This window comes from Lathamus discolor, chromosome 20 (genome assembly GCF_037157495.1).
Source record: "Lathamus discolor isolate bLatDis1 chromosome 20, bLatDis1.hap1, whole genome shotgun sequence".
Classification (NCBI taxonomy): Eukaryota; Metazoa; Chordata; class Aves; order Psittaciformes; family Psittacidae; genus Lathamus; species Lathamus discolor.
In genome coordinates, this window is record NC_088903.1 from 1479107 (window position 1) to 1498717 (window position 19611).

At 58.9% G+C, this 19611-nt stretch overlaps 1 protein-coding gene across 1 annotated transcript in view; it reads right to left on the minus strand.

The window, feature by feature from the left end:
• Positions 1–14224, minus strand: part of MRC2 (mannose receptor C-type 2) — a 28023-nt gene extending 13799 nt beyond the window's left edge. Inside the window, exons 1-8 of the mRNA XM_065699061.1 lie at positions 14087–14224; positions 3659–4057; positions 3097–3270; positions 2708–2872; positions 2448–2561; positions 1660–1803; positions 1011–1199; positions 21–175 (exon numbers count right to left, since the gene is read on the minus strand). Coding sequence (XP_065555133.1) covers positions 21–175; positions 1011–1199; positions 1660–1803; positions 2448–2561; positions 2708–2872; positions 3097–3270; positions 3659–4057; positions 14087–14177 — 1431 coding nt within the window. The 5' untranslated portion in view covers positions 14178–14224. The remainder of the gene's footprint in view (positions 1–20; positions 176–1010; positions 1200–1659; positions 1804–2447; positions 2562–2707; positions 2873–3096; positions 3271–3658; positions 4058–14086) is intronic.
• Between the last annotated feature and the right edge of the window lie 5387 nt (positions 14225–19611).

Here is a 19611-nt window from a genome sequence, read left to right on the forward strand (position 1 = left end):
ACCCCCGCGCAGGCTCTCACCGGTCCCCAGATGGTCACACAGTCCTCCAGGCTGTCGCGGAAGTTGTTGGGCTCGAAGGGATGCCAGTACGTGAACCGCACGGGGGTCCCATCCGACCACTCGAAGTTCATCTGCAGCTTGAGGTCATTCAGGCCAATCCAGAGCTCCTCCACATCTGCCGAGACAGGAGGCTTTGGGGCTGGGATTCCCTCTGCTTGGCTGAAACCTCGCAGAACGCCCCCCCAGCACACGAGCCCCAGTGATGGGACCGGGTCTCTGCAAAGCACCAAACCCCACCGCAGGGCTCAGCCTCTCAGCCCAGTGGTGCCAGCAGGACAAGGGAAGGCAGCTCCTGCCTGCAAGGAGCGGGCAAACACAGGGACATTTGCCAGCAGTTTCAGGGCAGAACGGTCAAAGTCTGGACCCAGAGGTTCAGGTCCAATGGTTTTCAACCATTCCCTCCCATCCCAGTCTGCTCCCAGCCTGGGGATGTCCCCCTCCTTCACCCACCCTCCTATGGCTCCTGCCTCCCCCAGCACTAACTCCATTCATTCCTCAGCCCCTCCCCAGTGCCCACTGGAGTCTGGGTCCGCCAATGTCCCCATGGCAGGTTTGGCTACCAGGCATTTCCCTTTGGATAAGGGTCAGGATGCAGGCTGGCTGGATGGGCTGCACTCGTATGGGAGCAGCAACACCCAGCCTGGGGGTGACCCTAAGGAGGGGTGGCACAAGCAGGTTTTTCCCATCTTTTTCTACGTTCAACCAACTGGGCCTGGTGCCACCCCCAGCTGCAGCTGGGTGTTTTCCTCCTAAGCATTGCAGGCTCCCGGGAACAGCTTTTCCATTTGCTGGATGGAGGATCCAAGGAACACATCACTCCCAGCCTGGGCTTTCCACTCCCTTCATAGCCACTGACTAATTCAGCTTCGCAGCATCACACAGAAGTGACCTTCCCTTGGACCCCATCACCAGGCAGCAGGGATGCTGCTGACACAGCAGCTCCCCCTTACCTTGCTTGACCTGCTTGGTGACAAACTCCAGCTCGGAGAGAGTGTGGATGCTGACCAGGTCCCCCCCGCTCCGCAGGCAGGTCTTCTTCGCCTCCTGCCAGCTCTTCTTCTCTCCCACCAGCCGGTAGCAGTTGGACTGGAAGGGCTGCCAGCTGGGCTCACAGTCCACCTTCACCTCCGACCACGAGTCTGGCAGGACACAGGGCAGCTTGAGGGCTCCTGTCCTGCTCTCCAGCCTTGGCAGGGAGGGGACCATAAGGAGGGAGTCCCTTGGGGTGCTCAGAACGACCAAGGCAAAGCAACAGTGGGAAAGCTACAGCTAAAACGTGACACGCAATGGCAAGGTGCAGGCAACGGTGGCTTTAGAGCTCTGGGGACAAAGAAAGTCCCTTTTGTTTGCAGAGAAGCAGAGCAACCCACCCCATGGGGACCATGGGGGACCTCCCACTGCTCTCAATTCCCCTACCAAGCAATACTCATCTAGGCATCCCATGGGAGCTCAATCACTGCTCCACACATCCACGGCACCAGCAAGCTGGGGACACCAATGGCCATCTCCATGGGCAGCATCCCCTGACTGTGCCGGGATGGGAGCACATCCAGCTGGAACATGGGACCACTCGTTCCCATCACTCCCGGTGCTGCTCACCCGTCAGGAACGGGTCCACGGTGGCGTTGGGCTTCTTCTTGCAGACATAGGGGAGAGCGATGCCGCAGTCGCGGTTCTGCCACCCCCCTGAGGACTCGGTGCGGATGACGCCGCAGTTCTCCTCACTGGGGTTGTCGGGCTGGTCTGGGGTGGGGAATAAGGGGGGACACGGTGCTGAGGAGCTGGGGCAGAGCACGAACAAAGGGGGTCCTTCTGCCCCGTGAGCACCCCAGGGTTAGAGATGGGCACCTGCGGCTGGGGACCACTCCTCAGCCACACACCAGTACTAAGTTTGGATGCAATGACCCTTTCCTGCTTTCCTGTAGGACCCCTTAAGGTATTGAAAGGCTGCAGTAAGGTCTCTGGAGTCTTCTCCAGGGGCTTACAGGAAAGCTGGAGAGGGACTTCTGACAAGGACATGTAGTGACAGGACAAGAGGGAACGGCTTTAACCTGACAGAGGAGAGCTTTAGAGGGTGGTGGGCGCTGGCACAGGGTGCCCAGAGGTTGAACTGGATGAGCTTTAAGCTCCCTCCTATCCCAAACCATTCTGTGACAGGATTCTATGACCCCCCCAGACAAGGAAGCTCAGCCCAGGTTACCCATAAGGCCACCAGGCACTTGCAGAGGGACAATTCCCACTCCAGCTCCTTGTGTCTCCCTTTAGGTCCATGGATGTCCCAGGCTGCTCCACAGCCCCATGGCGCTCTCTGTTCTATGGGACCATCCCCAGTGCTCACAAGGCTGCTCCCCAGCTCCCCCATTACCACCATAACCCCTTTATCTCACCACTCTCCCAGTTGAGGTACTTGAGGGGCGAGTTGTCCGACCATTGCCAGCCTCCATTGATGTCCAGGTCATTGAGCCCAATCCAGAGCGTGGAGCTGTACCCGGTCAGCAGGCCTGGGGCCAACACAGCCAGAAAGGGCAGGATAAGTGTCCCCAGCCCCAGCTCAAGCTGTCACCATCCCCAAGCCAACTCTGGGGCAGGCAGAGCAACCTGGTACCCAGGTGAGGACGAGTGCGTGCCCAGGCTGCCACTGCCTCACCATTGATGTAGGTCTGCTCGTGGATCTCAGTGATGCTCAGCAGGTTGGCCCCTTGCTGCTCGCAGCTATTCCAGGCCTCCCTCCAGGACAGCGTGGACTGAAAGTTGAACTGGTAGCAGCTGTTGGTGAGGTGGTCCTTGTCCCAAAACGTCTCACAGTCATTGCCTGTGGGGCCAAGGAGGGTGAGCATCCATCAGAATCCCATCCACTGCTCCAAAACCCCTCATTAACCCACTAATAAACCCCCAGCACCCAGGTTGCTCCAGCACTGCAGGCTGCTTGCAGGAGGAGGGATGAGGCAGGAGGGAAAGGGAGAGGAAGGAAAGCTCGCAGGAGGGATGAGCACCGGGATTCTGCTTTTCCCCATGGGATGCATCCCCAGCACTTACTCTTTACGGGGCAGAAGCCCCACCGCTCATCCTTGCCGTAGTCCTGGGTGGTGGCACACCAGAGATGCCCATCTTCTCGCCCCGTGCTGGTGCACTCGTGAAACCACTGGTTGTCGTACTTGAAGGGGATGGTGCAGGGCTTCCCGTGCGAGTTGCCCTGGATGGTGTAAATCTCTGGTGGAAAAGAGGAGCCCTTGCTTGAGGCTGTGTCTACGGGAGACTGGAGGGACTTTGGGATGAGGGCTACTGGTGCGGGGGCTAGTGAGGTGCCCATCTCCCATCACCCCAATCCAACTAACTCAGACCAAGCTCCCCAGGCAGGACCCAGCTGCTCACATTTTGGGGTTGGTTTTGGTTCATAGAATCATAGAATGGGTTGGGTTGGGAAGGACCCTAAGATCATCCAGTTCCAACCCCCTGCCACAGGCAGGGATGCCTCACACTAGACCAGGTTGCTCCAATCCCCATCCAACCCAGTCTTTAACAGGGATGGGGCAGCCCCAGCTTCTCTGGGCACCCTGTTTGGGTTATGGGATAACATTAGCGCCCAATGAGGCATTACCAGAGTAGGGCACGGAGCACAGGTCCTCCTCGGTGCCGTATGTCCTCCACTGCGAGCCACGTGCCTGGTCCCCTCTATCCAGGGAGGAATTGCCCGGGCGGGCACTGAGATGCTGCGAGAGCTGCTCCCCGAGGCCGCGGCAGCTCCAGCGCATGTTGACGGACTCGCGGTCGCACTCGTAGGTGGCCAAGGGGTGCAGCCCCACCGTGGCGTTGGCCCCGTGCCACGACACCCCCAGGCACTGCATGGCCCCCACGTTGAAGAGGCGGTTTCGGGACACCCATTTCCACTGCTGGGCCGGGGCGCTGGTGTTGCAGCCCTTGGAGAGCCGCACCAGCGAGTCCTTGGTCTCCAGGCAGCCCTGAGCACCCGTGTTGAAGATGAGGAAGACTTTGGAGTCTGGGGGGGGAAAAAGGTGAAAAGGGTTAAAGCAATGAGTAACAATTGAGAACATTGGGGCTGTTCAGTCTGGAGAAGAGAAGCTGGGTGGAGACCTCAGAGCAGCTTCCAGTGTCTGAAGGGGGCTACAAGGATGCCAGAGAGGGACTCTGCATTAGGGACTGGAGCAATAGGGCAAGGGGTGATGGGTTCAAACTGAGACAGGGGATGTTCAGGTTGGAGATAAGGCAGAAGCTCTTCCCTGTGAGGGTGCTGAGGCGCTGGCACAGGGTGCCCAGAGAAGCTGTGGCTGCCCCATCCCTGGCAGTGCTCAAGGCCAGGCTGGACACAGGGGCTTGGAGCATCCTGGCTCCCCTTCCACACACAGCAAGTTTCAGGGTGCATCCCTGGGTACAGCACCCAGCACACTGGGGACCACCACTTCCCTGCAAAAATAACCCCAGGGATTCATAAAACCATGGAATGGGTTGGTTTGGAAGGGACCTTAAAGCTCATCCAGTTCCATCCCCCTGCCGTGGGCAGTTTGCCCCAGTGCCTGTCCTCAGGGTGCTGGGCTCCAAAGATGGGTGTTCGCACCAAGTGTGGCATCCCCACAAAGCACCAGCGTTTGAGCATCAGAGCCAACAGCATCCTCAGGGCTGCTCAAAACTGAGCCCCCAGCAGCAGCAGCACCCGGCTGCAGGAGCCCACGCCAATGGCTTCGGCACCGGCCATCTGCTCCGGATGGAGGAAAAGAGCAGGGAACAGCGAGCGCATCCGTCATTTTTATGTGTATCTGGGGACCTGTTACAGCAGAAAGAACCCCGGGGTGAATCTCCCATCGTGTGAACAGGGCGTGATGGAAAACGCCTGCACGCAGCCACAGCTCCCACGGGCACAGCCCCAGCAAACGCGGAACGTCGCGTCAGGACCCTCGGAAATCCCAGCCCAGGCGCTGGGAGGCGGGAGCAGAGCGAGGGAATCACTGCCAGCAGATAAAGCACTTGTGCAGCTGCGGAAGGGGACAGCCTCATCCCAACCCCGGCTCCACGCACGGCCCGCGCTCCAACCCTGCATCCCCACGGCCATCTGAGTCCCGGCATGGCCCCAGCACGTGAATCCATCCCAAAGCCTGGATGGACCAGCACCCCCGGGACGTTACACTGGGACACACGGCCCCAGCTGACGCGTCACTGGTCAGAGATCGTTTCTTCTTCCAAACCCATATTTCGAAGCTAAAAAGGCACCCCTGGGGACCCCAAACAGGCACTTCTTGCCTCGCCAGCCCAGCACAAAGCAGCACATCCACGGCGCAACTCCTGTGGGGTGTTCTCTGCTTCAAAAGCAGCCCATTTGTTGCTCCAGCACAAGCATTCATCAGAAGTCCAGGCGAGCTCTCGGGCCCCGCTATATTTAGCTTGGGTTTGCTTTGGGTTCTTGCCACTGTATGAACATTTTTGGGCTAGAAAGGTTTTCATTTCCTATTCCCCCACAACCTCACCCTGCCCCAGCTATGTTATTGCAGGCGGCCCTGCTGCACTCGAGCAACAAACACCCCTGCTCAGCAAAGTTCCCCGCGCTGTCTCTGAGGGGAAATAAGAAATGGAGGAAGAAAGACACCCCCAAGACACCCCCACTTCAGTCCAGAGCTCCAGGAAAGCGCTGATGTAAAATGCCCATTCCCCAGCCGAGGTGACATCAGTGATGAGCTCAAACAAGGAGAAGTGAAGCCCGCTGGTGCGGTGGTCCCCAGGGAGCAGAGGCTGTGCACGTGCAGCAGGAAAAGGCAAGGTCTGCGAGAAGAAATGCTTCATTTCTCAGAAAACATCCTTCAAATCATGGCAAAATAAGCAAAAACTCCAACGGGGCCAATTTGGGCTGCCTTCAGGCTGGTCCCTTAAACTGGGGCCAGCTTGATCCCAACCTGGACATCAGGAGGCATCATCATCCTCCCCAAAACGCCCGTCTCACCATGCCAGCATCTCCCATGGCACCCCCATACAGCGGTGAGTGGTGCAACCCATCACCATCACTGCAACCCATCACCAGGGACACGGAGGACACTTTAAGCACTTCTGCATCAGTGCTGCATCCCAATGGGCCCGAGTACCAGCACTTGGTCAGGATGAGGCCTCCCGAGGTCACAGTGCTCCCAGAGGAGCCAAACACCAGCCCATCGGTACTGGGAATAGGACAGGCTCTTCCACCACGAGCATCAGTTCGCAATTGGGGTTCAGCAACGGGCCACCCTTCTCCATTTATCTGCTAACCTGGATTTGAGGAAAACATGAACAGCACATTGGGAAGCCCTGGAGCCACCCCAGGAGCTGGCCTCAGGGTGCTCAGCACCGCACCGGGGCTGCGTGGCACTGTGCGAGGGTGAAGTATGGGGCTCAGAGGAAGCTGTCCAGACTGGAGGGGCAGCCCCAGGGCTGGAAAAGCACAAGGTATCATTTAACTCTAAAAAGAGAAGAGCTGGAGGGAGGAAATTACAGGCTGAGGGTTTGGGGCTGCCTCCGCACGCTGCAGGCAGCTCAGCCATGGGCCCTTAGCTCCAAGCAGGGAGATGCCACCCAACGTGTCCCCTGCTCCATCGCTGCTGAGCCAGGAGGAATGGGAAAGCTTCAGCACCAGCTCAGCCTTCACCCCTCCCTGTGCCCCCATCTGCTCCCATTGCAAATGTGCTGCGCGCTGATGTCAGTGAGGCTGGAGCATGGGGACCACCAGCATGAGCTCGACACTCACTGGCAAAGGCCCAGGCTGTGCTTCACCCCAAATACGCTTTTCTTTCATAGACCCATAGAATGGTTTGGGTTGGAAAGGACCTGAAGATCATCCAGTTCCAATGCCTGCCATGGGCAGGGACACCTCTCACTAGACCATGCCCAACACTTATTTATAGGGAATTTGGGGCTGACTTGAGCCCTGTTGGTGTCCATGACATTGGACAGGCCCCTGATGCACCAAAAGGAGCTTCCAGCCTCTCTGACCCCCTGAACCCTGATGGGCTTCAATGCTTACGGAGCAAACGGCTTCCAGTGTTTTCTGCATGGTCCCAAACATCTCCCAGCCACTCCAAGACGCAGCCATGGACACTGGGCCGCAGAGCTCCAGCACCACCACCAACCTCAGCACCCAAGTGAGCTCTTCCTTCTCCCACCCAGCTGCTGATGGATGCAGAGTTGGATGGGATGGGACAAGTTTGTATTGATGACTCCCTTCTCCCAGCCTGGTACCCTGCAGAGCAAACGCAGCCCTCACACACCCCATGCCTCTCCCTCCTGCATCCCACATCTTTGGAGCAGAGTCCTCGCCGAGCAGCTCTGCTCCATCGTGTCCTGCTCCTCCTCCTGCGCAGAGGAACTGTGCAAGCAAAGTGAAACCCCACGCTTTCAGCAAGGATGCTGTCACACAGGCACCACAGACACCAGGATGCTGCCTCTGGCTTACTGGGATGGGCATGGAAACCAGCTGGTGCTATGAGGCAGCGTGATGGTGGGGACAGCGGGGAGCTGGGACTGATGCTTTCCTCTTCCTCATGGGAAATCCCGGGATGCTCATGCTCCAGCACAGTGGGAGAAATCAGCCTTGGAGCCAGCGGCTGAGCTCTGCAGCGATGGAGAAGCTGTTCTCTGGGGCAGCCTCGAGGGAGTTTTTACACCCTGTGCCTGCCTCCACAGTCTTTTTCCATTAAAAAAAGCAGGGTTTTAGCCTGCAGGAAGTCAGAACTGAAGGAACTGAGCTCAACCCTTTCCCACCCCACAGCAAGCATGGAAAGCTTCGCAACCTGCAACTGTGGGGAGTGTGGGCAGCACCAATGAGACAGGCAGTGGGGATGGGGAAGCTCCAGGGGACAGTGACCATCAGTGGTGGCAGACATGGAAAGCACTGCAGCACGGGTGTCCCTGTCCCAAGCGCATCCCGGCCTGACCATCCACACAGGACACCCAGAGCATCCCTGCTCTGCTGCATTTGTCACCCTCCCATCACCAGCTGCAAATGCAGGCAGTAAATTCCAAGAGGGACCTGAAGCTACTGCGGGAGCCCAGCCCTGGTTATCCCAGATGGATACAGTCACACTGGTCCCAGTATGGCAGTGCCACTCGGCTCTGTGCCCGCAGCCCTGCCATGCCTTTGGTGCCTCTGGAGGATCATCGTGGCACCCATTTGATGGCAGAACCCCATCCAGTTCCACTGGTGAAGGGACTGCGCAAACCACCCAGCCCCAGTCCTGCTTTGTGCAGGAGGCTGAGCAGCCACGCCAGGAGAGGTTGATGCCAACCCCAAGATCTTGGCATGGAGAAGAGCAAAAGCACGGCCATTGCCATAAAGACACATAGAGCAACGCGGATGATGCTCTCCGTGCTGCAGACATGGCCATGGATGTGGTTTGCCCTAAATCACCAGGCAAAGGCTGCAAATCCTCAAAAGCCAGCATGGTGCCGCAGGCACAGCAGCAAATGGGGCTCCTGGAATCAACCAGGTTGGAATTCCAGCCATTCCTCATCACTGCCAAGGCCACCACTAACCCATGGCACTGAGAGCCTCGTCCACACGGGGTGTGAGCACTTGCAGGGATGGAAAGGGAAGCCATGAGGGCTCCAAGACCCAGGCCCCCACGTGAGGAAATCCAACCTGCTGACAACCCCCTTCCTTCGGGTTTGGGAGCCTGTGGAAAAGCTTTACCCACCACATCCTGCAGCAAGAAACCCACCCTTCACTCCCATGGCGCATAAAGAAACCTTTGAGCCCGAACCTCTGGCTTTCACATGCTCCCACCCATTAGAAAACAGGGCGCAGGAGCTCCCTGCTCCAACCCAGCAGCTTTCCAGGCTGTTATGCTGCCTAAGGGTGAGCGGAGGCTCCAGGATCCACCCTGCGGTGATGGAAGGAAAGCTGTGGGAACTGGCAGCTCAGTCACAAAGTGGGAATGCACCAAGCTCGGGGGGAAGATCAGCAGCAAACCCCCTTGGAATAAAAGAATACAACAGAAGAACCAGGCGCTGCTCATGGGATACACAGCCCTGCAGGAGGAGAGGGAAGTGCTGGGATAGGGAGAGACCCAGGAAAGAGCCTGTGCACTGCTCCAAGGGCTAGGAAGGGGAAGTGGTGCTAAGATGCTCCAGCGAGAGCTCCCGACAGCAGAGCTGAGCATCCCTGCTGCCATGGACCACGGGGTATGAGAGCAGCCTCAGCCCTCGGGGAGGGCATCACTGCTCTGCCTCCCTCCACAGCTGCTTTGGGGCATCAATAGACTCTTATTGCCTTAAAGAGGAACTTCAGATTTTAAAGACAAACCTAAAAGGGAAGGAAATGCAGACACCAGCGGCCCCAGGGCACGCCATGAGTGCCTGGCTCAAGAGAGGTCACAGGCACTGCTCCTGTCTGCTCGAGCTGATGGCAAACACCAACCTCCCCACCCCTGATACTCCTCAACTAGAGATCTGCATCCAAACAGTGATGCTGGCCAATGACCTCCAGACTCCTCCCAGCCCAGCACATCCCCAGGGCTCAGCTGGGGCCAGAAGCAGCTCTGGGTGCTCCAAGCCCAGCTCCAGAATCACAATCCCAGACTGGTCGGGGTTGGGAAGGACCCTGAGATCTGGATCTTAAGCTTCCCTGGGCACCCTGTGCCAGCACCTCAGCACTCTCCCAGTAAAGAACGTCCTTAGATCCAACCTGACCTTCCCTGTTTCAGTCTGAACCCATCACCCCTTGTCCTGTCACTGCAGTCTCCATGAAGAGCCCCTCTCCAGCATCCTCGTAGCTCCCTTCACACACTGGAAGCTGCTCTGAGGTCTCCGTGCAGTTTCTCTTCACAGCCCCGGTGTTCTCAGCCTGTCACTAAAAAGGGGTCGGTGCCGGGATTTGCTTCAAAAGCAACCTCAGGGAGCAGGAGCAGATCCCTCCCTTTCCCCAGGGAAGAAAGCGAAGCTCCCGATGGCCTGGTGCAGGCTTTGAAGCCGCAGGACCTCGCTTGGAGCGGAGCAGCTCCTCTTGGCTCGCCAAGAAGCCGCTGTTTACACGGTGGGAGCTGCACGAGACAAGCTCCTTACTTGGCAGCGACCGCGCAGGCCACCTCGCACCCTGCTCACCCTGCGGCTCGGAAAGCCTTCGGATGGGGTCCCGCACCCTGCCCTGCAGCCTCTCTGCAGGCACTAAAAGCCCATTCTCCCGCACCCTGCCTGGGATGCAAACAAACACATTCCACAGGGAATGCCGGCCTAAGGGCAAGTCAAGCAAGGCAGCCACGGCCATTGCAGGGGACAAGGACCCCGGCATCCACCCTCTGCTACGCAGAGCCACTTCAGGCTCCGGGCACACATCCAGAGAGAAAAATCCCAGGTTTGCTGACTCCCTGGGAATGCAGGGAGAGGAAGGCAGCGCCATCCGTCTAACAGGCTAACAGGACACAATGGCTAGGATCAGCACGAATATCCTGTCCCATACACATGTTCTCATCCAGCCTGGCATCCTCAGCCTTGTCCTGGCGATGGCTCTGGCTCATCTGACCACCCCGACATATGCACCCCACCAGGACCCCAGGCAGCAAATCCATGGCCACATCCAGGGGTGCGATGGGATACGTGGGACACGTGTCCACGTGGATGTGGCTCCGGCACAAATGGCTGAAAACTGCCATTCTTCTCAATACTGTTGAAACTCCCCCCCCCCCCCCATCAATCATGCTCTAAATCAGACATTTTCATATCATGATCATGGAATGGTTTGGGTTGAAGAGAGCTTAAAGCTCATCCAGATCCAATCGCACGGGCAGGGACCCCTTCCACTGGAGCAGCTTGCTCCAAGCCCCTGTGTCCAACCTGGCCTTGAGCACTGCCAGGGATGGGGCAGCCACAGCTTCTCTGGGCACCCTGTGCCAGCGCCTCAGCACCCTCACAGGGAAGAGCTTCTGCCTAATGTCTCATCTAAAGGGCTCGAGCTCCCCACTCCCAGCTCCAGCATCATCCTGCAAACCCACTGCTTTACATGGAAAACCCCATTTACATCCCTGTTGCGACAGCACGAGGCGCAGCAGAGGACTGAGCTTGGAAAATACCCCCTGCCCCTTGCAAACAGCCAAACCTTTGCTCCTGGGCTAAAGACTACCCTTAGGAATTCACAAGTCAATCTGCTCATCATTTTCTAATCCTTAATTCATTAAAGATGGATCCTTTAAGGAAAAGCGCATCTGTGTGGGTCCCTTTTGGGCTCAGAGCAATCCGAAGAATGAGAAAAATGTTGATGCTCTGCGGGCTCGGCACAGTTCACAGCAACCAAACCCCGGCTCCTCGCCTGCACGTGAAGGACATCTCCAACCGGCTTAAAACACCCATAGAGGAAACAGGATGGGCTGGAGGGGCTGCTCCTGCTCCCACCTGAGCGCTGGGTGCAGTGGGGCAGGGCACGATGCACCCGTGATGCACCAACGTGGGCAAAAGCCTTTTGCTGCCCTTCTCTAGGCACCAGAGCCAGTCTCCTGCTCTGGGTTGTCCTGGGTTCAGCTAACCACGACAGGGTCTATCAGTTGCCTTTAACAGACAGCAACTACAGCCCCTCAGCCGCCTTTTGCTTTGATCTGGGGGCACAAAGCTTCCCTGGAGAACACTTAGGGAAGCAGAAGGCAGGAGCGCGCCTCTGCCCTGGGGAAAGGTGCGAAACCCAGCCAGAAATAAAGGCAAAGAGAGAAACCTGCAACGTGGCTTTAACCATCACCAGGACCCCATGCGCAAGGTGCCGCCTGCCTCGGGGTGGGAAACCTCATCCAGTGGCTCTGGGGGAGGTCTGCACCGAAGGGTCAACCTCTCTGCTTCTCATTGCTGTGACTTGCGCAATCTCAGTCCCATCCTGCTGAGGCAGCGAGGTCCCACTGTCCCCTGCCAGGCACCCAGAACCGGCACCAAAACCAACACCGCATCCCCCTTCCCTCCTAAATAGTCCAAAGAAGATCGAGTTATCACTTCTTGGAGCTGCATGTGCCAGACAACAGGTTACTTCCACTGCAAACAGGGGGAGCTTCGTGCAGAAGCTGCTCTGTTTGCTTTATAAGCTGTAAATTCTCCTTGGGGTCCCTTCTCCCCTCTCCCCTCGGTGCAAAACTGACACAGCAGCTCCCACCCATGGTCCCATAGACACAGACGAAGCTGATCCAAAGCACCAGTAACATCATGGTCCCGCATCAACAGCAGGACCTCATCCTGTCTGCAGCCACAGCGGGACAGGAGCTGCAGCCTCAGTTTTCCCAAGACAAGAGCGTGGGTACCCGAGTGATGCTGCAGAGACGGGCAGGCGGTGGTGACGTTCCAACGAGGAGCCACAAACCTCCTGATCCAGTTTCCTGGCTGTCCCGAAGGCAGGGATTTGGTAGGAACCCCTCACGCAGCGACAGCTCCGCAGGGAAAGCAATGCTGTCTGCTGGGCCAGCCACCCCCCACCAAGAGCATCTTTGCAAACAACAGGGATTCTTGGAACTAACCCATCCCAGCAAGGATCCTTTCTGAGCTGCAAACCCAGCCTGGTGCTGGGGGACCTCGGATGTGGCACCTCCATCGGCAGCAACCCCTTCATCCCCTGGCTCCAAGCGAGGGTGATGGTGGGGAAAGCAGTGGAGAAGTGGGTGCATTGAGGATGCCAACACGGTGTTGGTGTGAGCAGCCCAGCACCGAGGGCTGGAGCCAGCTGAAAGCTGCCTTGTTCCTCGCCCTACCCCGGTGCAGGGACAGAGCTGCCTCTGTCCTGGTGCTCACCAGACGCGGATCCCACCGGCATTTCTCAGGGTTAAGCAGCCAGAATGGGTCCTCACAGGTAGCTGAGCCCTGCTGGAATCAAGCAATCCCCTTGAAAACCACAAAAGGAGGAGGAATTCATGGCCCTCAAGTAAATTATGGGGAGGTTTAACGGGAACTCAGCTGCAGGATGCTGGGGGTTCGGCTGTGTCCAGACCCTGGCAACCGCTCTTCTGAATGCCCGGGGGTACAGGGGACTCCTTCCCCATCGCCTCCTTTCTCCACCTCCAGTTTCTCCGAGTCGTGAGCCCCCAGAGCTCACGGATCCCTCGTCTGCCGAGGGATTGGTGCCACCGGGATCACAGCAGCAACACCAGGTCCTGCCTGGCTCTGCTCAGCCCCAGTGAGCTGCTGGGCTGGGAAGAGATGGACAACAGGGGCAAAGCAGGGAGCAGGGCAGTGCCCTCCCATGCTGCCATTCCCAAATCCGCTTTGGATGGAACATACTCGAGCATACTTGAACAAACCAGGCCGAGGGCTTATTTTCAGGCAAAAGCAGCCAATTGTGCTCTTCTTTCAATAAATAAAGTTTCTCAATAAGGCCAAATGAATCCAAGGCAGCAACAGGAGCAGCTCCTCACTGCTGGGACAAACTATCCCGGGGTAAAAAGTGTCTTCAACGGCAAACCCAGGGCTGAGGAGCCCCAGGCGTTTGGCACATGGTGTTTTCACAAGGTTTTAAACCAGAATACGACCAACGGATGGCGAGAAACTAAGGCAGAAAACAAGAGAGGCTGCGAAGAGCCCGCTCCCTGCGATGGGAATGGGAAGGGGGGGGCAGGAGGGGAGGTGGAGGAAGCCTCCAACAGGACCCTTCGGCCCCTTCCCGACCTCCCCCTCCGCGAGCTGCGCTCCCCGGGGAGACAAAAGGAGCGGGGGAGCGGGGCGCTGCGGGGCGCTGCGGGCCGGCGGCTCCCGTTTCACCCCCATCCCCATCCCCATCCCCGCGGAAGCGTTTCCGCCGTTTTGGCCAGACGCTGCGTGGCCGCGCGGCGCGGGAGTCAAACGGGAGAGTTCAAAGCGGGGGGGGGGGGGGGGGGTGGGGTGCGGAACGCGACGCGGCGAAACTGAAGAAAACAAAACGCGTCGGAACGAACGGCGACCGCGGGAGGACGGAGTAAAACAAACGGCGATGAACGGCAACGGAGCATCCCGGGAGGAAACAAAACCGGAGCAACGGCGACTGCGTTGGCACCCCCCCAAAACGGGCTGTTGGGGGGTACCCCAATAATAAGGGTATATGGGGGGGGGGGCGCGGTCGTACCTGGGTGCGCAGCGCCGAGCAGCAGCTGGAGGCCGAGGAGGCAGCAGAGGGGGGCGCGGAGGGGCCGCGGTCCCGCGGAGCCGCGCCCCATCCCCGGCCGCACCGCGCTCCGCTCCGCGCCGCTCCGCGCCGTCCGGGCCGGGGGGCGGGCGGGGAGGGGGAGGAGGAGAAGGAGGAGGAGGAGGAGGGGGGAGGGGGAGGGACAGAGCCAAGAGGGAGGGGAAAAAAGTTTCAAAAAAAGTAAAATTAGGGAAAAAAAGAAGAAAGAAAAAAAAAAAAAAAGCAGCAAACGCGGGGCGCGCGCCGGCGCCAGGCGCTGCCTCAGCGGGACCCGCACCCCCGGGCCACGGCTCCCCGCACCCCGGCCCGGCCCCCGGCCCCTGCGGGCGTTTTCGGGCGCAGCTCCGGGTGCTCGCGCTCTGCCTGCAGGGAGGATGGAGCCAGGAGGGGCTGGGCTCTGCTCCCAAGGAACAAGGGATGGGACAAGAGGAACCGGCCTCAAGCTGCCCCAGGGCAGGTTTAGATGGAGCTGAGGAACAATTCCTGCCCCAGAGGGTGCTCAGGCATTGGAACAGGCTGCCCAGGGCAGGGCTGCAGGCACCGGCCCTGCAAGGGTTCACACACCGTGGAGACGAGGCCTCGGTGCCATGGGGCAGTGGTGGCCTTGGCAGTGCTGGGAATGGTTGGGTTTGATCATCTTGAAGGTCTTTTCCAACGTGGTTGATTCCATGATTCTTTCATCCCAAGCACTGTATTGCTGAACCAGCCCAGCTGAATCCTGCTCCATCCATCCTGCAGCACGGAGCTGGGCAGCTCCTGCCTTGCCTGTGGATGGTGAATGCTGAGGTCGGACACAGCTCATTGCACCTTCCCTACCCCAAGAGTAATCCCATCCTTCCAGCCATGGAGGGCTCCAGCTTCTCAGTACTCCCGTGAGGAGCACGGGGGTCACAGCATCACACAGCATGAATGATGCACTGGAGGAGCTTCAAGGTCCCTTCCAACCCAAACCAGGCTGGGATGCTATGAAGAAAGCTTGGAAGGCATGGGGGGAACACTCATGTTCCAGTGGAAAGATTTGGTTGCACCCACAAGGGTGATGCTCATGGTGCCCATCCCATAGGAGCATCCCTGAGGATGCAGGAGCCTCACTTCCTCCTCAAGCTTTCAGGGATTCGGGCAGGCACACAGGTTGTGCCCTACATACAATGCCATGATCCGATGAGGCCAAAGGGATGGCAGCGCTCCCTGGAGCAGGGGGCAGGATCTGTCCCCAGACACGCTGAGCCAACCACGTGCTGTTTGGCTGTTCCGGCAGAACTAAATGAAGCCAGGCAGGAAGGGCCCGGAGAGCGGTGCCAGGATGGGCTTTAGGGATGCGAACCCTCCGGGAGGGCCCAATTAAGCACATCAGCATCTGGGCTGTTGGGCTCTTTAAGCCAAGGATTACTTTTAATTGAGGCAGCGCTTGGGAACAGCCGCAGTCGCCCTCCATGGCCGGACACACACCAGGGGCTGCCTGCTGGGAATGAACCTGGAGGAGGGGAGGGAATCATCCGGGTCTTCAGTCCCATCCCTAAACCTTGGAGCCTGCTCCTGGGGGATGCCACCCACTGAGTCCCCAGCAGCTGGAGGTGATGGAGCCGTCAAATCCCAAGAGGGGGACCCTTCATCCATCTCTATCTCAGGAGCTGAATCCCAGCCAAAGGGGACAGAGCTGGAAGGCTTCAGATCCCTCAGAGCATCGCTGCCTCCTGGCCTGCTCCATCCCATGTCTTGGATGTGATTAGAAGCTAATTAGCACTTCCTAATCATTAATTCCTCCAACACGGGCCAACAGCTCCTCACCTCCTAATCCAGTTTAGTACCAGCTGAGTTGTTACTCGTTGGAGTGGATCGGGAGGAAATGCATTTTTCCCTTCCCCTGGGACCATTCCAAGCTGTCTGACCTCTCCGGCACTAAGGAGTTGCTGCCAGATTGAGGGGATGTGGCCGCGTGCAGGGGACAGGCAACAGCGGCGCCGGGATTGCGCCTTGTCCGGGACAATGGATGGGAGCTACGAGCTCATCCCAGGGTTATCCAGCACTTGGGACATGCGGCGTCTGTGCCTGGTTCCTGCAGCCAGAGCGGGATCTGTGTCCGTCCCCTTAGTTGGGGAAAGAAATGCTCCTGGGTTTGGAAAACATTCCCAGGCATGGATCCGAGCCATTCACCCACCTTTGGCTGCAGGTCTGCCCCGGGCAGGAGCACCGGCAGTTGGGATGCTCAGCTTCCCGCAGGCTGGAAAATCAGTGCCATTAATGAGCTGTGGGACCAGGCCTTGTGGGACGGGAAAGGAAACCCTGAGGTGCTCCGTGGGTGTCCTGCCGGTGGCAGGGGGATTGGCACCAGATGATTTTAAGGTCCTTTCCAACCCAAACCTATCTGTGAGTCTATGGCACCTTGTGCGTTACCAAGGCTGGGGCTGGTACGGAGCTTGTGCCAGAGGCATTAGAGGACAGGATCTGGCGACTTGTGGGGCACAAAAGCAGTGTCCATACCCCCAGACTCGATGCTTTGAAGGAAGGATCCGCACCAACCCACCAGCAACCTCTGATGCCCGGCTTTAGAGCCCGGGGAGGACATGGGGGTGCAATGCATGACCAGGGGGGCTGCACGTCCTGCTCGATCGTGCTCTTCCATGTGTGTTCCCCCCCATCCTTTGCTCCCCACAGGCTCCAGGAGCGCAGCAGTGCCCTGGGCTTTGGGGACCAGCAGCACCTGCCAGGCCCCGCTGCGAGCTCACCCCTCCATGCGCACCGCCCCGGCCTCATCCTGGCCCCCGGGCCAAGATCAACACCCCCCTTGGCAGGCGCGGCGCTGAGGTCACTGCTCAGGGAAGAGGCCGTCCTGGCGTCTGCTGGCTCCTCGCCCCCGCGCCGGCAGCAGCCGAAGGCCACGTCGCTCTCCCCTCATCAGAGGCAGGCGGGGGGCAGCCAGGACACAGCTTCCCCCCCGAGCATCGCCCTCCTCGCAGGGACGCGGGGATGCTGATGCTCCCAGGGGTTTGGTTTTCGCAGCACCGATGGTTTTAGTGCTGGGAGAGGGGTCTCGCTGCTGGGGGTACTGGGGGGGCCTGTAACGCAGTTTGCTCCCCGTGCTCCTCCCCTAAGCACAGTGTTTAAGATCAGCCCCAGCTTCGCTGACACCCAGCTGTGGATAGAATCATCCTGGCCATAAAGAAGGGCCGTTTCCCTGCCCTTCCAAGCCATCCCCTCGGCTCTTGCAAGGAGCAGACGGAGCGTTGCCAGCTGCTGGAACCTTGGGTCAGCCCCAGACCCTCCTCAACTCTGCTGTCTCCCCACACGGCAAAGGGGATCCCTTTGTGGGCGCCCCACGCTACGGCTTTTGGAGCTCTTTGGCTGCTCTTTTCCTGCAGCCCTTCAAGAGTCAGGCGAGTTCAAGCCGCGGCTCAGCTATTGAAACCAGATGTGCTCGCTCAGAGCTGCCACGAGGAATCCGAGGGCTCAGATCCTGCCCTTCCGCTGCTGGGGGCTGCCCAAGGAGCAGCTGCCCCCCGAGCCCAGCCGCTGCCTCTGCTTCCTCCCCATTGCTCCTGGGCAAAGGAATTCCGGCCCTTTGCAAGAAACCTGCCTTTGAGGACAACACTTTCTCCCCATGACTCAAGGAAAGCAGCTGAAGAGCAAGAGGACAGCACATTCCAAATGGCATCTTCCTCATTCCGGAAGTGGGGATGGGAGTGGGAAGTGGAGATTCCACCCTGTCCTACAGGAGCAGCATGGTCCAGTGGCCACTCAGTGGGTCCCAGCTTCATCGCTTCCACCTCTGCTGCTGCCTCACCTCACAGCCACAGGCGCATCCCCTTCCACCTCCATCCCTGCCATTCCGTTCAGTGTGGAGGGGCTGTGGCACCGATCCCAGCCGCTCTCCTGGGGTTGGGTGTGAGCGGGTGGATTTTCAGGATCAGCCGGAGCCGGGATGAGCCAGTGCTGAACAAAGCAGGTTTTGAGCCCTCATCCCACTGCAGAGCTGAGCCAGGCCAAGAGCGAGGAGGACGCTGCCGACACGGCAGCTCGTGGCTCCCGCACAGCAGCGGCTTCGGTCAAGAGAGGACAGGGCTGAGCAGAGCTCTGGGTTTCTTCTTCCCATGAATGCAAACCAGAGCCAAGCCCTTCCTAACCCTGCTGCCTGCGTTCCCTGTAGCTGCTCGAGTGGGGATGGGAGATAGGGCCTCTGGTCTCCCCATCCCCACCCTGCTGCTCCTTACAGCATCCCCGCATCCTTAGCTCCATCCCATGCCTTTGGAGCTGCAGCTGGACCGCTGCACCGCTCTGCCCCATTCCTGCAGGAGATGGCAGAGCAGGGCCAGGGCTGCCTGGTGATGCTCATCCAGCACTGGTGGGGCAGACGGTGGTTTACCTGCTTTCAGGCTGTACTGGACCAGCTCAAAGCACTGCCCCAGCAGCCAACAGTATTTGGAAACAAGGAGCCACAGAGCAGTGGAAACACTGAGCTGCAGCTGAAGGGTGTAGGAAGAAGGGCTGCAGTAACCCATAGCAGGGCTGGGAGTGGAGAGGGGCACAGAGGAGCGTGCAGCTCCTCACCAACAGCACGTCCTGGTGGCTTTTCCCATCCTTTGAGCCCTCACGCAGCTAATGCATGAAATGAGTGTCTCAGCCCCGGGTCCTGCCTCCTGCTTCCCCACCCGGCACAGACAATGGGATCCTTGTGGCCAAGACACCAGTTCCTGGGTGCGAACGTGGCGAGGGGAAGCTGTGTTTGCTTGGCCTCTCACCCCCTCCCAGGGCGATGGCACCCGGTTGCCCCCAAGGGCACTGCTGGGGCCAGGGTGAAGCAGAGCCCATGGGGCACAGCCACGTGAGGCGGTGGCAATTCAGGGTCCTGGTGCATGGAGTCATCAGCATTTAGGCGGAAAAGGCATCTCCGGGATGGATGGAAGCAAGGCTGTGCTGGGTCTCACTTCCACATGCTGTGAGCCTCCTCTTCCTCTCGGTGCCAGAGGATTTAAGTCCAGGCTTACTTGTGTAGCACCCAGAAAATGGCACCCTCCAGCAGCACACCCCAGGGAGATGCTGGCAGCGGCACCAAAACCTCATGGGGAGGCTTTGCCAGGTCACAAAGCGAATTGGGACTGCCCCATTTGGCAGCAGGAAGCTCATTTCATAGCGTGACTCCCAGCTGCTAACGCAGTAGGCGAAGCATCCCTCCCCTCTGCAGCCCCTCAGCCAGTCTCCCCCCTGCTAGCGTCAAGCTGAGTGTGTGATCCCGCTCACATCCCTGCTCCCGGGCATGCCTCAAATGTGGAATCTGGTCCTAAAGCGTGGCCATCACCGCAGGATCCTTGTGTACCCGCTGCTGCCGTCTGCTCCTGCTCCAATCTGTGTCCCATCATCAGCACTGGCACAGGGGGATGTGAGATAATCACTTGCAGGAGCAGGGAGAGAGCTGAGCTGCTCTCAGTGTTCGGTTTCACTCGCCCAAGGCTGACTTGAAGCGCAGGGAG